The sequence below is a fragment of the Lissotriton helveticus genome, chromosome 2_2 (genome assembly GCF_964261635.1).
Source record: "Lissotriton helveticus chromosome 2_2, aLisHel1.1, whole genome shotgun sequence".
Taxonomy (NCBI): Eukaryota; Metazoa; Chordata; class Amphibia; order Caudata; family Salamandridae; genus Lissotriton; species Lissotriton helveticus.
Genome location: NC_136060.1, coordinates 474147969 through 474164373, shown reverse-complemented (window position 1 = coordinate 474164373; position 16405 = coordinate 474147969). Strand labels below are relative to the sequence as shown.

General features: G+C 43.8%; 1 protein-coding gene across 1 annotated transcript in view; it reads left to right on the top strand.

Moving 5' to 3' along the window:
* LOC144821548 (GDNF family receptor alpha-4-like) overlaps positions 1 to 16405 on the top strand; it is a 739131-nt gene that overhangs the window by 627690 nt on the left and 95036 nt on the right. Inside the window, exon 5 of the mRNA XM_078678723.1 lies at positions 9542 to 9651. Within this exon, the coding sequence (XP_078534849.1) occupies positions 9542 to 9651 (110 nt within the window). The remainder of the gene's footprint in view (positions 1 to 9541; positions 9652 to 16405) is intronic.

Sequence of the window (16405 nt, the reverse complement as noted above, 5' to 3'; positions counted from 1 at the left end):
GGCAGCATAATCTGGACTAGCAGCAGCCACCCCACCACTAGAAACAATAGTACTATCAAGATACGTTAGGTAACTTGTTCTTCTTGGATTTGCAAAACATATTAGGGATACCTAGCTGCACACAGTCTGCCTGTGTCTTTCGTTGAGGTGTGGATTTACTATGAGCAGGGATAAGGGGAGCTGAGTTCGAGGATATCCTTGCACTCACTAATCAAAGTGTCTATCCGATCAATGACACAATTATTAGTGATAGCCTTACGTGCCTTTTTTGCTTTTTTCCTGATGTTTCGATTTGGCCCTCCCTTAGTTCCCTCCCCACTCTCGTCCTGAGCCTTCCTTTTTCCCATAACCCTGTGTCAATCTCAGTGCAACAGGTGATAGATTATATGTGCTCCAAGGAGAGAAACCCTAACCTATTCCAGAAATCACTCTTACTCTTATACTCAGTACTCGGGAAATCACAAGGACACAAGTAGCAAGCAATATGCCACAATATGATGATGGTCCAAGAGTCCTCAGCAGACAAAATTATGGCTCGCAATATGATATATAACAGTACCTTTAAGAAGCTCCAGCGATAGTGCGGGGTACGTCCACCAAAACCAAGAGGGGGGCCCAGCCCTGCCTCTTCCTGGCTGACGGGCGCGGATGGGCCTGCCATTGGCCCGGGCTTCGCCCGGGCCCGCCTGCATGCGTCCCGCACTGCGGGAGGCGCCGGTTCGATTTCAGCGTGGTGTGATGTAAATGGTGTGCGCCACATGAATAAGCCTGGGAGATGGAGTCCCAAGGCTCAGGGCGACCCCACAGGCAGCCGGCGCGGGTAACATGAGTCGCAGGCACAGAGGCACAGAGCTCTCCCCACGCTCGACGGAGTATCAAGGTTCACAGGTTGGCCACCAGCAGCAATCCCAGGCCTAGACAGGAGCAGAGGAAGGTCCAAAAGAGTCTTATATTCAGTCATTCATTCAGGTGGCCCGTTGTGCCGCAGCTGACTGGAGCCGAAGGCCAGATTCTACATTTTGAATGTACTCTGGGCCCTTCTTCAAGTTTAAGTGAACCATGCAGAGAACATGAACTTGATTATCTTCTGTACTCCAGCTACTGAAGTGTTTCCAGTGCTGTCTACCTGCTTACTTCTGCATGTGTTTTCTGAACAATAATTTTTCGTTCAGGTTCTACTGTTCCCCAATGAAGGAGACAGGAAATCGGATTTACTCTACTGATTTGCACATTTCCTCGTTGTTCCAGCTAGCAGGGGTGGCCGTATGCATGTGCAAGCTGTGCACCTGCACAGGACCACCAAACCCCAGGGGCCTCCACGCCAATATATATCCTTAATATAATAATCCTCTGAGGATGGATACATATTTGCGTGGCGGCCCCTGGCAGGGATTTGGTGGCCTCGGCTCTGTTCCACTTCCAAACACCCTGACCCCCTTCCACCCCCCTTCACTGGTCCCCGCGCTCTGCCCCGCCCGGACCCCCTCTACCGGGGTCCCCTACCTACGCTCCCGGCCCAGGGCCGCCATGAGCCTAGAGCCGCCCCTGCAGCTAGAGACTTCACCTGCATGGAGCAGCTAAACTCTCCGAGTGGAAACATGGGTGTCCCCTTTGAACTCACATCCTGATCCTGCCTGAGTGGAAGAGAAGTACGAGCAGAGTGGGCAGAGTGCATGCGGGTGTGGCGAAGCGGAGTGAACGTAGCAGGAAGCCTCGGGCTGGTGGCAGCGCAGCAGGCAGGGGGACATCCTGCAAACCAGGAGCGGCTGCCTGTCAGCGTTGTCCCAGTGTCGTCAGGACAGGAAGGGATAGGGGCGCGCAATCGTCAGAGCAGCTGGAGCGGAGGAGCAGCGAATCAAGGCAGTAGACAGCGGTTTTCAGCAGCGTGTGGGTATGGGCTTTAGGCCGCCGGCTCCTCATGCGCAGGCGGCAGGCGTTAGGCCGGTGCGGCTTGCGCCTCTTAGAGGAGTCTGCACCCCGACACGATTTCCTCACCTGTGTGCCTATCTGATGATTGCATGCGGCTATTACTACTACTTACTGCCACCCGCCTGCCGCCCACCAGTTGTTGTTGCCTCCTTGTCGTCCGACAAATGTTGCCGGCAGCCTGCCTGCCTGATTCTTTGATACCAGTAATTTTATTTATTTCGACAACTCTATCACATTTGAGCAGGGCACAAGTCCTAAAAAAAGAAGTGGGGGGACGCCGTCACCGGAAGTGACGTCACGACAGAAAGTGAAGTCACGAAAGGTGGCTTGTACCATCGGGCTCATTGCCTCCCCTCGCTTACCCCTTAGATGCGATTGCATCTAAGAAGCCAGCACGTCTGCAGCGTGCTGTGAGCTCCGATCTCGTCCCAGAGAGGCCGAAAAGTGAAGTTCAGCTGTTTGGCAGGGGGGACGGCGTCCACCCAGTAAAATAAGTGGGGCGACGCCGTCCACCCACGTGGTACCCCAACTCGAGTCCTGCATTTGAGTCATCCTTGTGCACAGGTGCATTCTATAGCATCTTCCAAGCAGTTCCTCCTTGGGTGCGTGGATTAGGGGATGAGGAGGAGGGGGGTGGGTGGGTAGGAGAAGGAGGAAGAGGAGAAGGAGGGGGTAGGAGAAGGGGGAAGAGGAGGAGGGGAAGGAGGAGTAGGACTACTCATGCCCCCGGATCAGATATACTGACAGCCTTGCACCTCTCAAAGCCCACACCATATAGCTTGGATGATTAACCATACATACATCTACGTAATCTGCGCCAAATAACCTAAACAGGCTGGGGAAATTGGTGATGGAGCTGTCACTACCCGGGCGAGGCGGCTCCTTTCATCCCCCCACCCTCGTCAACCTCTTCCCCTCTAGTGACATCATCTTCAGCGCTGTTGCTACAAGGGTTCGCCAGGTCGAGTATATATATTTCAGATGCCCCTCCCCATAAGTTTTTGGGAGACGGGAACGAGGAACACCAAGCTCAGAGCAAACATGAGACCTCCAGCCTCCCATGTCTGGCCAGCCAGAGGTCCACCCTCAGGATGAGGATAACGATTCGGGGTCCTCTCCACATATTGCATCTAGCCTATGGTCACACTACAATTCCTCGCATCCATGGCTCAATTCCAGCTCGTGAAGAGCGTACCGAAGAATGGAGTATCTGTCATATTTATTGCTCGATAGTTGATGTGCATCATTCGAGTTGCATGCAGTCTAGGACCCTATCTTTTCCCTTTAAACCTCCTATTTCTCCCCTGCAATCCAAAGTCACACTAGAGGGCTCTTCGCCCTTTTTACGGCAACCAGCACGTGCTCCAGGGCACCATCCCAGATCAAGATCTGCTCCAGCCCCTACACCAATATCAAACAGGATAAGTCGCGCCTACCCCGTTAAACATGAGAACACCAGGGAAGTCAGACAATAAGAGTGGCAATGGTCCAACAAAATCACTCTGTATAACCACTTCTACTAACTTTTGTTACACAAGCAACTCCTGCCCCTTTGTACCCTGTTCAGGGAACAGGGAGCCTCTCTTGAAATGTGAAATTGTACCCAGTTCTTTTAGCCTCCCCATGCCATCATGCACACCTAGGTGCAAAATCCAAATTGTTAGTTCTCCCAGTAGTATCATCCAAGGCCTCAAGTTACAGCAGTATAACATCCATGACCTTCCACCAGAAATGTTGCTCCCAGTTCGTTGGGGCGCATGATGTTACCGCAAACGCCATGGCTTAGAGACCCAGAACCTGAGGCCTCTTCTGTCGCTTCAGATCCTACGTTCTATTCCTCATTAGAACATTGGAATGTTGGGAGCTCCATTGAAAACAACGGGGAGTGCTCTGGGCTTATAACGGCTGGTATAAGCCCGGAGCTCCAACATTCCAATGTTTCTTTGTTCACAGCTCTGGCTGTGAACAAAGGCTTCAGGGAGCCTGAGGGGATGTCTTCCCGTCGCTAAGGGCCTCACACTCACACACTCTAACGTTCCTCACAAGCTGGTTGCATTGCTAAGGTTCCAATAACCGGGTTACCAAGGTCTCACATTGCAACTTAAGGTTATCAAAAGCACACATTCTCCACCAGATTCACAGCACTAGTACTCATGACTACCTCAACCAATACACCATTGCCCTTTCCAAGTGCTGTTCAGCCGCGAACAACTCAGTCTGTTCGAAGGATTTGTCTCTCTCAGCTGCCACTGGTTCTTTGTGGGTTCACGGGGAAGGTGGTCATACGCCTGTCCCCAGGAGGGGCTCGTCGCCAATGTTAACTTGTAAGTCACCACCTATGCTCCAAGTGCAGTTCTCAAGTATTTATTCAGCAGAGGTTAAGGACCACCAACCCTTGCAGACAGCTGGGCCAACTGGCTCAACATTAAAAACATTCCCTCAGCCCAGAGCAACGTTGACCTAGAGATTGTTTTGGCCACCTCAGCAACAACAACAGAAATAACATTCCAGTTACAGGATGATAATAATACAGTTGAGCAGGTTATAACATTGGGTTTGAGGCAACTGGTATCGCTGATGATGGTGACCGTGATTTATAGTGTGCACAGCTGCTCCAAGGAGTGTCCCAGAGCATTAAGCGTAGGTCAGAAATGAAGAGGCGAGTTAGTCCTGCACAATCAACAGGTTTTAATTTTTTTCTGAATATTGCAGCATCACTCACAGCACTGACAAGAGGCTATTGAGAAAGGACTGGAGACACTGTTAAAGCATGACATCATCGAGCGCTCTGGTCCGACGTCATGGGTTTAGCCTATCGTGGTGATGCCTAACAAGGACAGTAGCGGTGCCATGCGCATCTGTGTTGAATTGCACCACGCTAACAAAGTGATTGCTAGAGAAAGACATCCAGGTCCACACATAGTGGACATGATTGCACTGCTGAAGGTGCCAAAGTATTCTCCCTTCTTGATTTAAACAAAGGATACCATCAACTCTAGCTGTATGAGAACTGTAGGCACGTTACTACTTTTTCAACTCCAATTGGTCTGTTCACATACAAAAGACTCAGTTCTGGTGGGTCGTTGGCTGCAGAAGTTTTAAAGGATATAATTCACTGAGTAATTCAACCAGTCACGCATGCTTTTATTTACAGTGATTATATATTGTTGTGTGTGTAGGGCCACATGAAAAAGCCCTAACACAATTATGCTGTTAGCTTGCTGATGCAACTTGCACATTAAATGCACAGAAGTGTGAGTTTCACAAAACCAAACTCAAGTTCTTTGGGCATATTTTCTCTCAAGGGGGGTCCCGACTCCTGACCCTGAAAGGATACAAGCATTGTCAGCCACTTGTCCCCCACAATACCCATGCTGTGATCCCTCTTAGATATGACCAGCTACTGCTCCAGATACATTTGTGACTTTGCCAGAGCGAGTGCCCCATTGAGAGAGCTGCCAAAGAAAATGTTTCCATTCCATTGGTCCTCCGAATGTGATTGTAGCTTCAAGAAAAGAAAATAAGCAATTGAAAATGCAACTGAAACGCCTTATTTTAATCCATTGCATACTGAAATCCTAGTTGATGCAAGCCTGGTGGGTTTGAGTGAGATGCTTTCTCAACACAACAGACACATTGTGGCCTTTGCCAGCAGAAGTCTGTCTCAGACTAAATGGGCCTATTCTCAACCAGAGAAAGAAATCCCGGCTGATGTGTGGGCTTGTGAACATTTTCATGTGTTTCTGTACAGAAAGTATTTTACTTTTATTACTAACTACCAGACGTTGCTCACCATTTTCGGAAATCTGAAAGCCAAGATGCCCCCTCGTACCGAGATGTGGGGGTTGCGATTGCAAGAGTATGACTACACTATTGTGCACAAGGATCAAAAGATTGCTGTTACAGCGTCACAGTGCAACATCTAAAGCAGCTGAAGAGTATATCAACTTCATAGTAAAGTCCAGTACATCCATTGATGAGATCATTGCTCCTTCCAACACGGACAGAGACATGCCTACTCTCGAAGATATCATTGCAACACAGTCATGGAGAATATGTACTCGACCTCTCACAGATTATGTTGAGTTTCAGAAATGTAAAAATGTTCCAGAACAACATTCTGCAACTCAAGAAGGGATTATACTATGAGGTTCGAGAATTGTCATACCCGAGAAACTGAGACATCAAGTCATTGAAATGCCACACGAAGGACATCGTGGAGTTGTCGCCACCAAGAGAGCCTTTAGGGACTTAGGGCCCGATGTAGGTCGCCAAATACCGGTCGGTAACGGCCGTTTTCGGCCGTTACCGACCGTTATTTGAAGATGGAGATGTAGGGGCATGTTAACATACAGAATCGGTAATTTTACCGATTCTATAAAATACCGAATCGGTAAAATTACCGATTCTGTATTTTGACATGTAGGTAGCACTGCAATCAGTGCTACAGGGGTCTAAGAATTCGTTATTATAATCATGAAAACCCTTTAAAAAGCATTTTTTCTGCTTTTTCAACAGTGCCATGTTGCAGACATAAATGCCCTAAGGGCATGTATGTCTGCAACATGTGCACCCATGCCCAATTGAGGGGTGCAACAGGGTGTCAAAGTGACACCCTGCCACCCTTCAATGTTTCCCCCAATTACCGAATCGGTATTTACCGAATCGGTAATTGACATTCATTCCTATGGGCCTACAGGCCCATAGGAATGAATGTCAATTACCGAATCGGTAAATACCGATTCGGTAATTACCCAATCATACCGATTCTGTAATGAAATCGGTAAAATTACCTAAATCCCGATTGCCAGTTCTTAAATACCGAATCGGTATGATTCGGTATTTAAGAATCGGTAATCTGGGATTACCTACATTGGGCCCTTAGTGTGGTTTCCACACCTTGATGAACGAGTTGAAAAGAAACTGAAAGCCTGTCACCTGTGCAGTTGCTTATCCCCGAAGACAACACAGCATCCTTTGAATAGGACATGACCTGCTCAAACAAGCATGGGAGAGAGTTGCAGTTTTTTTTGGGCTCCTTAACAATGGACATCATCTCAAGGATGTTATTGATGAGCATTAACATTTCCCTTTAGTGAAAGATCTATCGTCAACCACCTATGATAAAGTCATTGAGAGGCTGGATATTTTCGCACAGTGGGGCCTTCCTTCCATCCTTAATTCTGACAACAGTCCACCTTACAAAAGCCGAAAGTTTATGGCCTTTCTTGGTCACTTGAACTTCAAGCATCAGAAAAGCAGACCTCTCTGGCCACAGGCAAATGGTGTCATTGAACGATTTATGGGCACCTTGAAGAAAGTGGTTCAGCACGCTGCGCTGAAAGGAATTGATCTAAAGACAGCCGTATATCCAGTCCTTTAGGCATTCAGATTAACTCCCTATTTCACAACGGGTGAAAGCCCTGCCACCTTGCTGTTTGGGAGAGCCACTGGGACCACGCTGCTGCGTGAACGGTGAGCCGAGTGATAGACACTTATGAGGTTCATGTCATGGGCACTGTTCACAAAAGCAAAATAAAAATCTATGCTGATGAGCGCCGATGCACTCGAAAATAAGTTTCAAGAACAAGGACGAGTCCTAGTCGAACAGAAGCGAAAGCGTACGACTGACGCTCCATTTGTTGCTGAATCATTGAGAGTTGTGACAAGTTAAAGGGCATGTGGTGATTGCCAAATGTCCCAGAAAGATAATTACAAGAGACTTATCGCATTTCAAGCATCTGCCTCGATGTTCATCTGCTCCAACTCTCACGAGTGATCCAAGAATACCTCAGTGCCAGAGTCAAGCATCCGAGTCCCCAGCTTTGATTCCAGACAACAGCGCAACTCCCTCAACCTTTACAACTCAATCTGGAAGAGTGGTGCGAGCACCTCGACCACTCATTGAGGAATTCTAAGGTACATATGTTGTTCGTACTTTTTATTTAACAAGGGGGAGGTGTAGTGTCTAGTGATCATCTACAAGGAGACCTGTATGATCTTTAGCGGACTCCTTACAATGCTACGTAATCATTTGGGGTGTGTCTGGGTGTGGTCAATAAAGTTTACGACGTAATGCATTCAGTTAACGGTTGTCTACTGAAGAATAAGGATGTGTGTTACAGAGCTCCATGTGTGGCAGTCATTTATGTGCTCCAGAGCTGGGGAGTATGCTAAAGGTAGATTACTCCTTGTTCCATCTTACTTTAACCCAAAGGGTCACCCAGCTTCCTGTAAAACATTTTTGCCTTTGGTTTAACCTTAAAGGCCACACAATTTCCTAGAACCTTTTTGTCTGTTTTGTATGACATTGATCTTATCACAATTTGAAGCTTAGACGTATGTTTTTAAAAGGACTGGAAATAACAATAGCCCTCTTCCACAAAGTGCTAGAAAATTGCTAAGGACTTTTCTTTCTAAAAATACCTGCCTTACAGCAGCTGGCAGGAGTCAAAGGTCTAGGCAAACACAATAATCTTTTTTTAGTAGCACTGGCAATAAATGCAGAGGTTGAGAGCTGATGGACTTGTGAGTGTTTAAGGTCTGACAATGAACTCTAATTCCAAGTAACCCTTTGGGATGGAAGCCACATAAACAGCTGCCTTTAGTATCAGAACACTAGAGGCCATTACCTCTGAAATGTTATTGGGGTAGGAAGGAGTTTGTGAAAGAAATTGCCTCTGCCACCATATTACCAACTTTTACAATGCAACGGCCTATTGTGAAGTGTCGTAGGGCCATATGCATCATGCAAATTCGCATTCGCAAAGGCCGAAATTCACAGAATTTCGGCCTTTGCGAATGCGAATTTGCTAAATGGAATGTATTAAGCAAAATCTGGTGCAAAATAAGGAATCGCAAAATTTGCGATTCCTTATTTTGCAATTGCATTTAAGGAATCGCAGATTTTGCGATTCCTTAAATGCAATGTATGTAGCAAAAAAAAATAGCAAAATTTCCTTAAGGAATCGCAAATTACGACCAACTTCTAGTTGGTGGTAAGTTGCGAATTCCTTGAAAAATCCACATTTTTGCATTTTTCAAAGTGCCATGTGACGCACATACATGCCCTTAGGGCATCTATGTGCGCCACATGTGCACCCATGCATATTTCAGGGGTGCAACAGGGTGTCCTTTGGATACCCCTGCACCCTTGAAATTATTCTTAATTTGCGATTAGCAAATTGCGAATCGCAAATTGAGAATAACTTCCCATTCATTCCTATGGGCCTCGTGGCCCATAGAAATGAATGGGAAAGTATTCCTTAATTGTGATTCGCAATTTGCTAATCACAATTAAGGAATTTTAAAAAATCACACAAAAAATGTGATTTTGTACATACATACCCATTTGCGATTCTGAAATAGTGTTTTCTTAAAAATCGCTATTTGAGAATCGCCAATGGGTATCTTGATACATATGGCCCCATATTTCTCCAAAGGACACTTTGCTTCTGACATATGCGCTTGAGACACCTTGAGAATTTTGAGGGCAACAATCTGTACCTCTTCTAAACCCTGAAAATCTATAGGTAACCCAGCATCAGCATCAACTTACTGTCTCTCTCTCTCTCTCTCTCTCTCTCTCTCTCTCTCTCTTTATTTCCTGCAGGTCTCGATTTGCAGAGTTCCAATATAACTGTCAGCCTTCTAAACAGACGTCTTCTGGGTGTGAAAGGGATAATTATGCTGCCTGCTTGCTGGCCTACACAGGAATCATAGGTACTGTGATTTTGTTTGCATTCAAAATAAATGTGAAAAACAATAATATGATTATTACAGGACCGCAACAACAAAACACACATTTGCAATGCCAGTAGATCTGGCTGTTGAATAGGCAAAAGGGCCACTTTAGTGATTATCAAGTTTCTGTGTGTGAGTTTTTGGTTGCATATATATATAGTATTTGTATAGCACAAACCAAGCCAAAAAAACAGTGGAGCGCTATACAAGGTCAAAGGCAAGTATAAACGTAAGAAGTGATAGGAGAGAATGGATGCCAAAAAGACGCGATTCAGGCGGAGGGAATCTCCAGATTTTTAAAGTCAAAAATTGCTTTATTTTAGCTGTCACTTGCCTAATATTGTCTCTGCTTTAGTGTAAGTCAATGGGGAAAATACATTCTCTGATTTTGTTTTTTTAAACCTCCCACTTTCCAGATTTAAAAGGTTTGGATGTGTGGGAGAGATATCTGGTTGGTGGACATTTAATGCAATGTGATGTAGTGTTCTATAAAGAGACGTGTCTTTAACTGTTTCCTAAATTGGAGCAGCATTGCAGTTTTCCTGATGGATTCAGAGATGTTGTTTCAGATCCTGGGAGCACCTGCTTTGCCACTATGAAGCTTCTTGAAACCGCCTTCCTTTGGCTTCCCGACAGTGCTAGGAAAACTCTAGTCCAGGCTCTCATCACCAGCTGCCTGGACTATAGGAATGCTCTGCTGACATCAGTAAATGACACCCCGCTGTCCAAGATGCAAGTGCTCCAGAACACTGCCGCTTGGCTCATTTGCAATCTTCACTCGTCCTCCTCCCCAGTTTTTTGGACACTTCCTTGACTGCCAATTAGAAAATATCTCATCTTTAACATTTGCTGTCTGACAAATTAGGCACTTCACAAATTCCGCCCTGCCTACTTGTCTATCTGATTGAAATCCTATCTGCCCTCCAGATGCCTTAGGTCCTCGGATAAGTCACTTCTGGCTATCCCTCTTAACCTTTTCCGCGCTGATGGCGGCACCGCTCCATCATCAGCCGCGGTGGCGCTGGGCTGACGATGGAGCGGTTCCGTCATTGCCAGCCCGACGCGCCTGCGCGGCGCATTTTATTAAGCGGGCGGGGCCATGACGGAACCGCTCCGTCATGAGCACAGTGTAGTATTATCTCCATGTTTATTATTTGTACATTCTATGGCCTTGGAATGTTCTTGTGGTGTGATTCTATTACCGGCAGTTGCCGCCTGACAGCTGATGGTTAAGGTGCTTACCAATAAACCTGACCTAAGGACTATCTACATTGTGTGATTATTGGTAACTTTTCATTGGCGACGAGGACGGGATCGAAAGAAGTTGAAGGAAGCACCTTAATGTCAAGCTAAGTACTTTGGTATGATTTAAACGGAAATCCCTTCGTGAAAATAACTTTATGTTGAAAGAAGAGAAATAAACTTCCGTTCTTGTATAGAACAAAGTGTTCCTGTAACTCGGTTGATACTTCCCCAGCGGCAGCGTGTTTAAAAAGGGAGTTTGTGTATTCCCCAGCGGCTGTGAAATATATATATTAAGGGAAGGAGTTCTTAACGTTTTCTTTTGATCACATTTCACAGTTAATTCTGCTCGAAGTTTAAAAAAAAAATCTGGAAGAGTTTGTGTTTTATATCTACATGAAGCGGAGGCTAAGCGCATGGTTCTGGCAGAGAAAAGATTTGTCAGTTACCGTTTTTCTTTGACGGTGAGATCCTTCCAGTTCAAGTCCTTTCGTCAACTGGTGACGTAGTTGAATCAACCTCGGGGATTCGGTGGAAGTCTCCCTTAGCAACGTCTTCGTGCGTGTGACGTAACAGTCTGCTCACGCATTGTCAAGGACGTTACATGACTGCGCAGCAGCAAGGATTGCCGACAGAGGTTATATTTTGAAGAAACATCATCGTGTGAAAAGGAAAGCGATGTTTATTGATATTATTTTCTGACTTACATGGTTTTTCACTTGAGGGGACTTTAAAGTTTGTTTTAGAGAAATCGGAAGAGGAGTGAATTTATTTGAAGGGTTTTTATTTTGTGCAAGTTGTAGACCAATTAGAAATGTTTTAGTCAAATTTGACACTTAGGCATAAAAAGTCGTTTTGAAGATTTAAAGGTATAATACTGCATTATTTCTTATTTACAAATCAAAAGATATTGTTTTTTTTTTTTTAAATATTAAATATTTTATTGAATTCTGTATTTTGTGAGGTTGAAACATAAGTATTAATAATGCAGAATGTGACCACGGCTCTATTTTTTTGGAGTGATCCAGGAGAACCAAAGGTAAAATGGAGTAAGTGGAAGAAGATATTTGCGCGTTATGCTAAAGTATGTGGTACTAATTTAAGTGCGGAAAGAAAACATTCCTTACTCATGCATTATCTAGGTGGGGAGGGGCAGGAAGTGCTTGAAAATTTGCCAGAGTTGTCTAAACAAGAACAAAGGGGTTTGGATGAATATGAGGTGTGTTTACTACAATTAGATAAACATTATTTACCGCGCATGAGTACCATTATGGAGAGATATCATTTTGGGAAACGTGAGCAGGGAAAAGATGAATCTGTGGAAGAGTATATTACTGCTCTAAGAAAATTGTCTTCTACTTGCAAGTATGGTGCTGTGAATGAGGAACGTATTAGGGATCAATTTGTCTTGAAGTGTAGGGAGGATAAGATCAGGGAAGAGTTGTGGCTCAAGGATGAACCTCCTTTAGAAGAGGTAATTGGGATAGCAAAAAGGGTGGAACATATGTTGAAATGTGTGAATGAATTAAAAAATGATAAAGGAAAGGTTGAGGAGAAAGTTGAAGATGTGAAAGTTGACGTAACACAAATTAAAGAGGTGAAACCTGTTGTAAAGGAGATGGGTAAAGAGGAAACTAATGTAACTGGTTTTACCTGTTATAGATGTGGAAAGTTAGGTCATAAGGCTAATTCTAAGTTTTGTCCAGCTATGAATTTTGTTTGTCATGGCTGTGGTAAAAAAGGACATTTTGTTAAATTTTGTAAAACAAAGGATAGGAAAGTGGTTAGCAAGGAGATTAAGGAAGTTATCTGTCAGATTCAAGTCAAAGATGGGCGAGATCATCCTACTGGTGTGATAAAGATAGATGACATAGAGATAGAAGTGAAGTTTGACTCTTGTGCTCGCATTACTATTATTTCAAGGGAAATTTATGAGAAATATTTTTAAAACAAAAACAAATTGAGGAGAATGGATGTGTGTCCAGGTGGATATGGAGGTGCTCCCATTACCATGATGGGATATTTTGATGCTTCCATTGAATTTGGGAAGAGAATAACTGTGGGTAAGATCTCTGTTTCTAAGGTTGGGGATTCTTTGATAGGATGGCCTCATTAGCGTGCCTTGGGTGTGGTTTTGAATCCAAACTCTGATCCTCAGGTGCAGGTCCAAGAAGTGGAGTCAAAAGCAAATGCATTTATGGAAGAATTTCCTAAACTTTTCCGTTCTGAATTAGGATGTCTAAAAGGTTATAAGCATTCTATAAAATTGAAAAAAGAAGCTCTACCCGTGATTGCTAAGGTTAGGAGAATTCCTATAGCAATTCAAGATAAAGTGGAACAAGAACTTAAGAAATTGCAAGAACAGGATATTATTACTGCAGTGGAGGCGACTGAATGGTTGGCGCCTGTAGTTGTCGCTAACAAACCCAATGGTGAGATAAGACTCTGCTGTGATTTAAGATCATTAAACAAGGAAGTAGTGGTGGATAAATTTCCCCTACCCAATATTGATGAACTGTTGGCATCTTTAGGTGATTCTAAAGTGTTCACAACTCTTGATTTAACGCAGGAATATCATCAAATAGAATTGACACAAGAATCACAAGATCTTACAGCTTTTATAACCCCTATGGGTGCTTTCAAATATAAACGTATGCCGTTTGGTCTTGTGTCGGCTTCGTCAGTCTTTCAACGAGTTATGCATTCAATTCTGAAGGGGATAAAATCTGTGAAATGTTATCAGGATGATTTATTGATATATGGTGTGAATCAACTTGAACATGACAAGACTCTAAGGTTGGTTCTGAAAAGGTTGAAAAATGCTGGTTTAACCTTGAAATATGAAAAATTTAGGTTCTCAGTAAATGAGGTGAATTATTTGGGACATCATATCTCATCTGATGGTATTACTCCTAAAAGAGATTTGGTTGACACTATCGAGAAGTTGTCATCTCCGAAAAGTAAGGAAGAGGTGGTTTCGTTTCTTGGAATGGTTGAATACTATGGAAAGTTTATAAACAATTTGGCGGGGAAAAGTGGTAATTTGAGGAATCTATTAGGAAAGAATAAGGAATTCAAGAGGACTGATGAATGTGAAAAGGAATTTTGTGACATTAAGAAAGATTTGTTTAATGCTCCGGATTTACAAGCATTTATACCCTTTGAAGAGACTTTTGTTGTGACGGATGCTAGTTCTAAGGGTGTGGGTGCTGTTTTGAAACAAAAGCGGAATGGAGAAGAGAAACTCATTGCTTGTGCTTCTAGGAGTCTGAGGGGTGCAGAATTAAACTACTCTGTCATAGAGAAAGAGGCATTAGCCATTTATTGGGCCTTGAGAAAGTTTAAGAATTTTCTATGGGGAATGAAATTCATGGTCTGCACCGATCATAAGCCATTGAGAGAGATTTTTATGTTGAAAGGTTTGGATTGTGTTTCTTCCAGGATTCGTAAATGGGTAATTGGTCTTCAGGAGTTTAATTTTGGTGTTGTATATACACCTGGAGTTGAAAATGTGTTTGCTGATTGTTTGTCACGTCTGGTGGATGAGGTTCAGGGAGTTGATCTTGAGGATGAGATTTTTGATAATGAGGTAAATGTATGTGAGATTACCTCGGGTGCCATACTTGAAGAGGAGTGGTTGGAGGAAATTGGTAAGGATTCTGAAATCGTAGGGGTAATTGCCAAGGTCAAAGGTAATGTTAATTGGGATAGCACATTTGGTAAAGTATGGCATTTGGTTGAACATGAACTTTCAGTGGAGAATGGTATCCTTTTGAGGGGTACTAAGTTAATTCCTCCTAGTTCTTTGAGGAAAAGATTGGTTGAGGAGGCGCATCAGGATCACTTAGGGATTGTTAAGACTAAGGAGAGAATTAGGTGTTCGTTTTGGTGGCCAGGAATGGATCAAGAAATTGAAAGAGAGGTTAGGGAGTGTTTGCAATGTAGGGTGAGTGATAAAATCTTGATATCACGCACCACTCCCATGGTTTGTCGTAATCTTTCATCAGGTCGTTGGGAAGATATTGCCATAGATATTGTGGTTCCCCTTACTGGTGAGCATCGTACCCCATATCTGATAGTCTTGATTGATCTTTATTCTAGGTGGGTGGAAGTGTCTTCTGTTTCTGAGGTGACTTCTTCTTGTGTTATATCTTTTCTAAAAGAAATTTTTAGAAGGGAAGGTCTTCCGAAATCTCTTTTGTCAGATAATGGTCCACAGTTTTGTTCGAGCATGATGTCTGAATTTTTAATCTCTTGTGGTGTGAAACATAAAAGATCATCTGTATATCATCCAGAAACTAATGGAACTGTGGAAAGATTCAACCGGGTGATTAAGGAGAATGTACAACTTTCTAGGGTAAATTCATTGGATTGGAGGGAGGAATTGCAAAAATGTATCTTAGCACATAGATTTTCTCCACAGATGACAACGAAAAGAACTCCTTTTGAATTATTTAAAGGGGGAATTCCGAATACGTCTTTGAGCCCTGCTTGGATGTGTTGGGGTAAAGGTTTAATAAACAATGGGATTGGTGATTGGAGGGCAAGAGAGGAGAAGGTTCAGTTGAGGAATAATATTTGTTATGATGAAAGGAAAAGAGTGAAGGAAGGTACATTTAAAGTTGGTGATTTAGTTAGAGTCAGAGCTCCTGTGGGAGCTTTGGCTTGGTCAAAATACTCTGCTCCTTTGCATGTTATAACATGTTTTAAAAACTCACTTAAATTGGAAAATGGTAAGATATGGAATTTGAATCGAGTTGCTCTTGAAAAAGACTACACAGTTTCTGAAGAATCTAATGTGAAGGATCCTGTTAATTGTGATGAAGCAAAGGTAACTCATCAAAGGTGTAGCTCACGAATTTAGAGGGTTCCAACATATCTTAAGGATTATACAAGTTAAGGATTCTATATGTTCTATCTGTGTGAATTCCATTTTGTTATATGCTGTACTTTATTTTCATGTGCAATTTTTATATTTTTAGCTATTATTCTTCAATTTGAGTTCAGTCCTATTTATAAGAAAGAGGATGTGTAGTATTATCTCCATGTTTATTATTTGTACATTCTATGGCCTTGGAATGTTCTTGTGGTGTGATTCTATTACCGGCAGTTGCCGCCTGACAGCTGATGGTTAAGGTGCTTACCAACAAACCTGACCTAAGGACTATCTACATTGTGTGATTATTGGTAACTTTTCACACAGCTCAACCGTGGCTGGTGATGGAGCGGTTCCGTCACCAGCATGGGCGCGCCGCGCGGCCCCCCCGCCCCCTTAGCGCTGCATCGGAATAGCCACAGCAGCGAAGGTGTTAAAACAGGGGGGTATATCGTTTTTTACACTGCCACCTATCACTGGAACAAACTCCCCCTTAGTCTCTGTTCTTGCTCAGAATTGATCTCTTTCAAGAAGACTTGGTTATTTTAGAGCTCTCCCCTCTCCCGGCAGTGCAGCGCTGAGATACTCATCCGGGAAAGATTTGTGCGCTATATT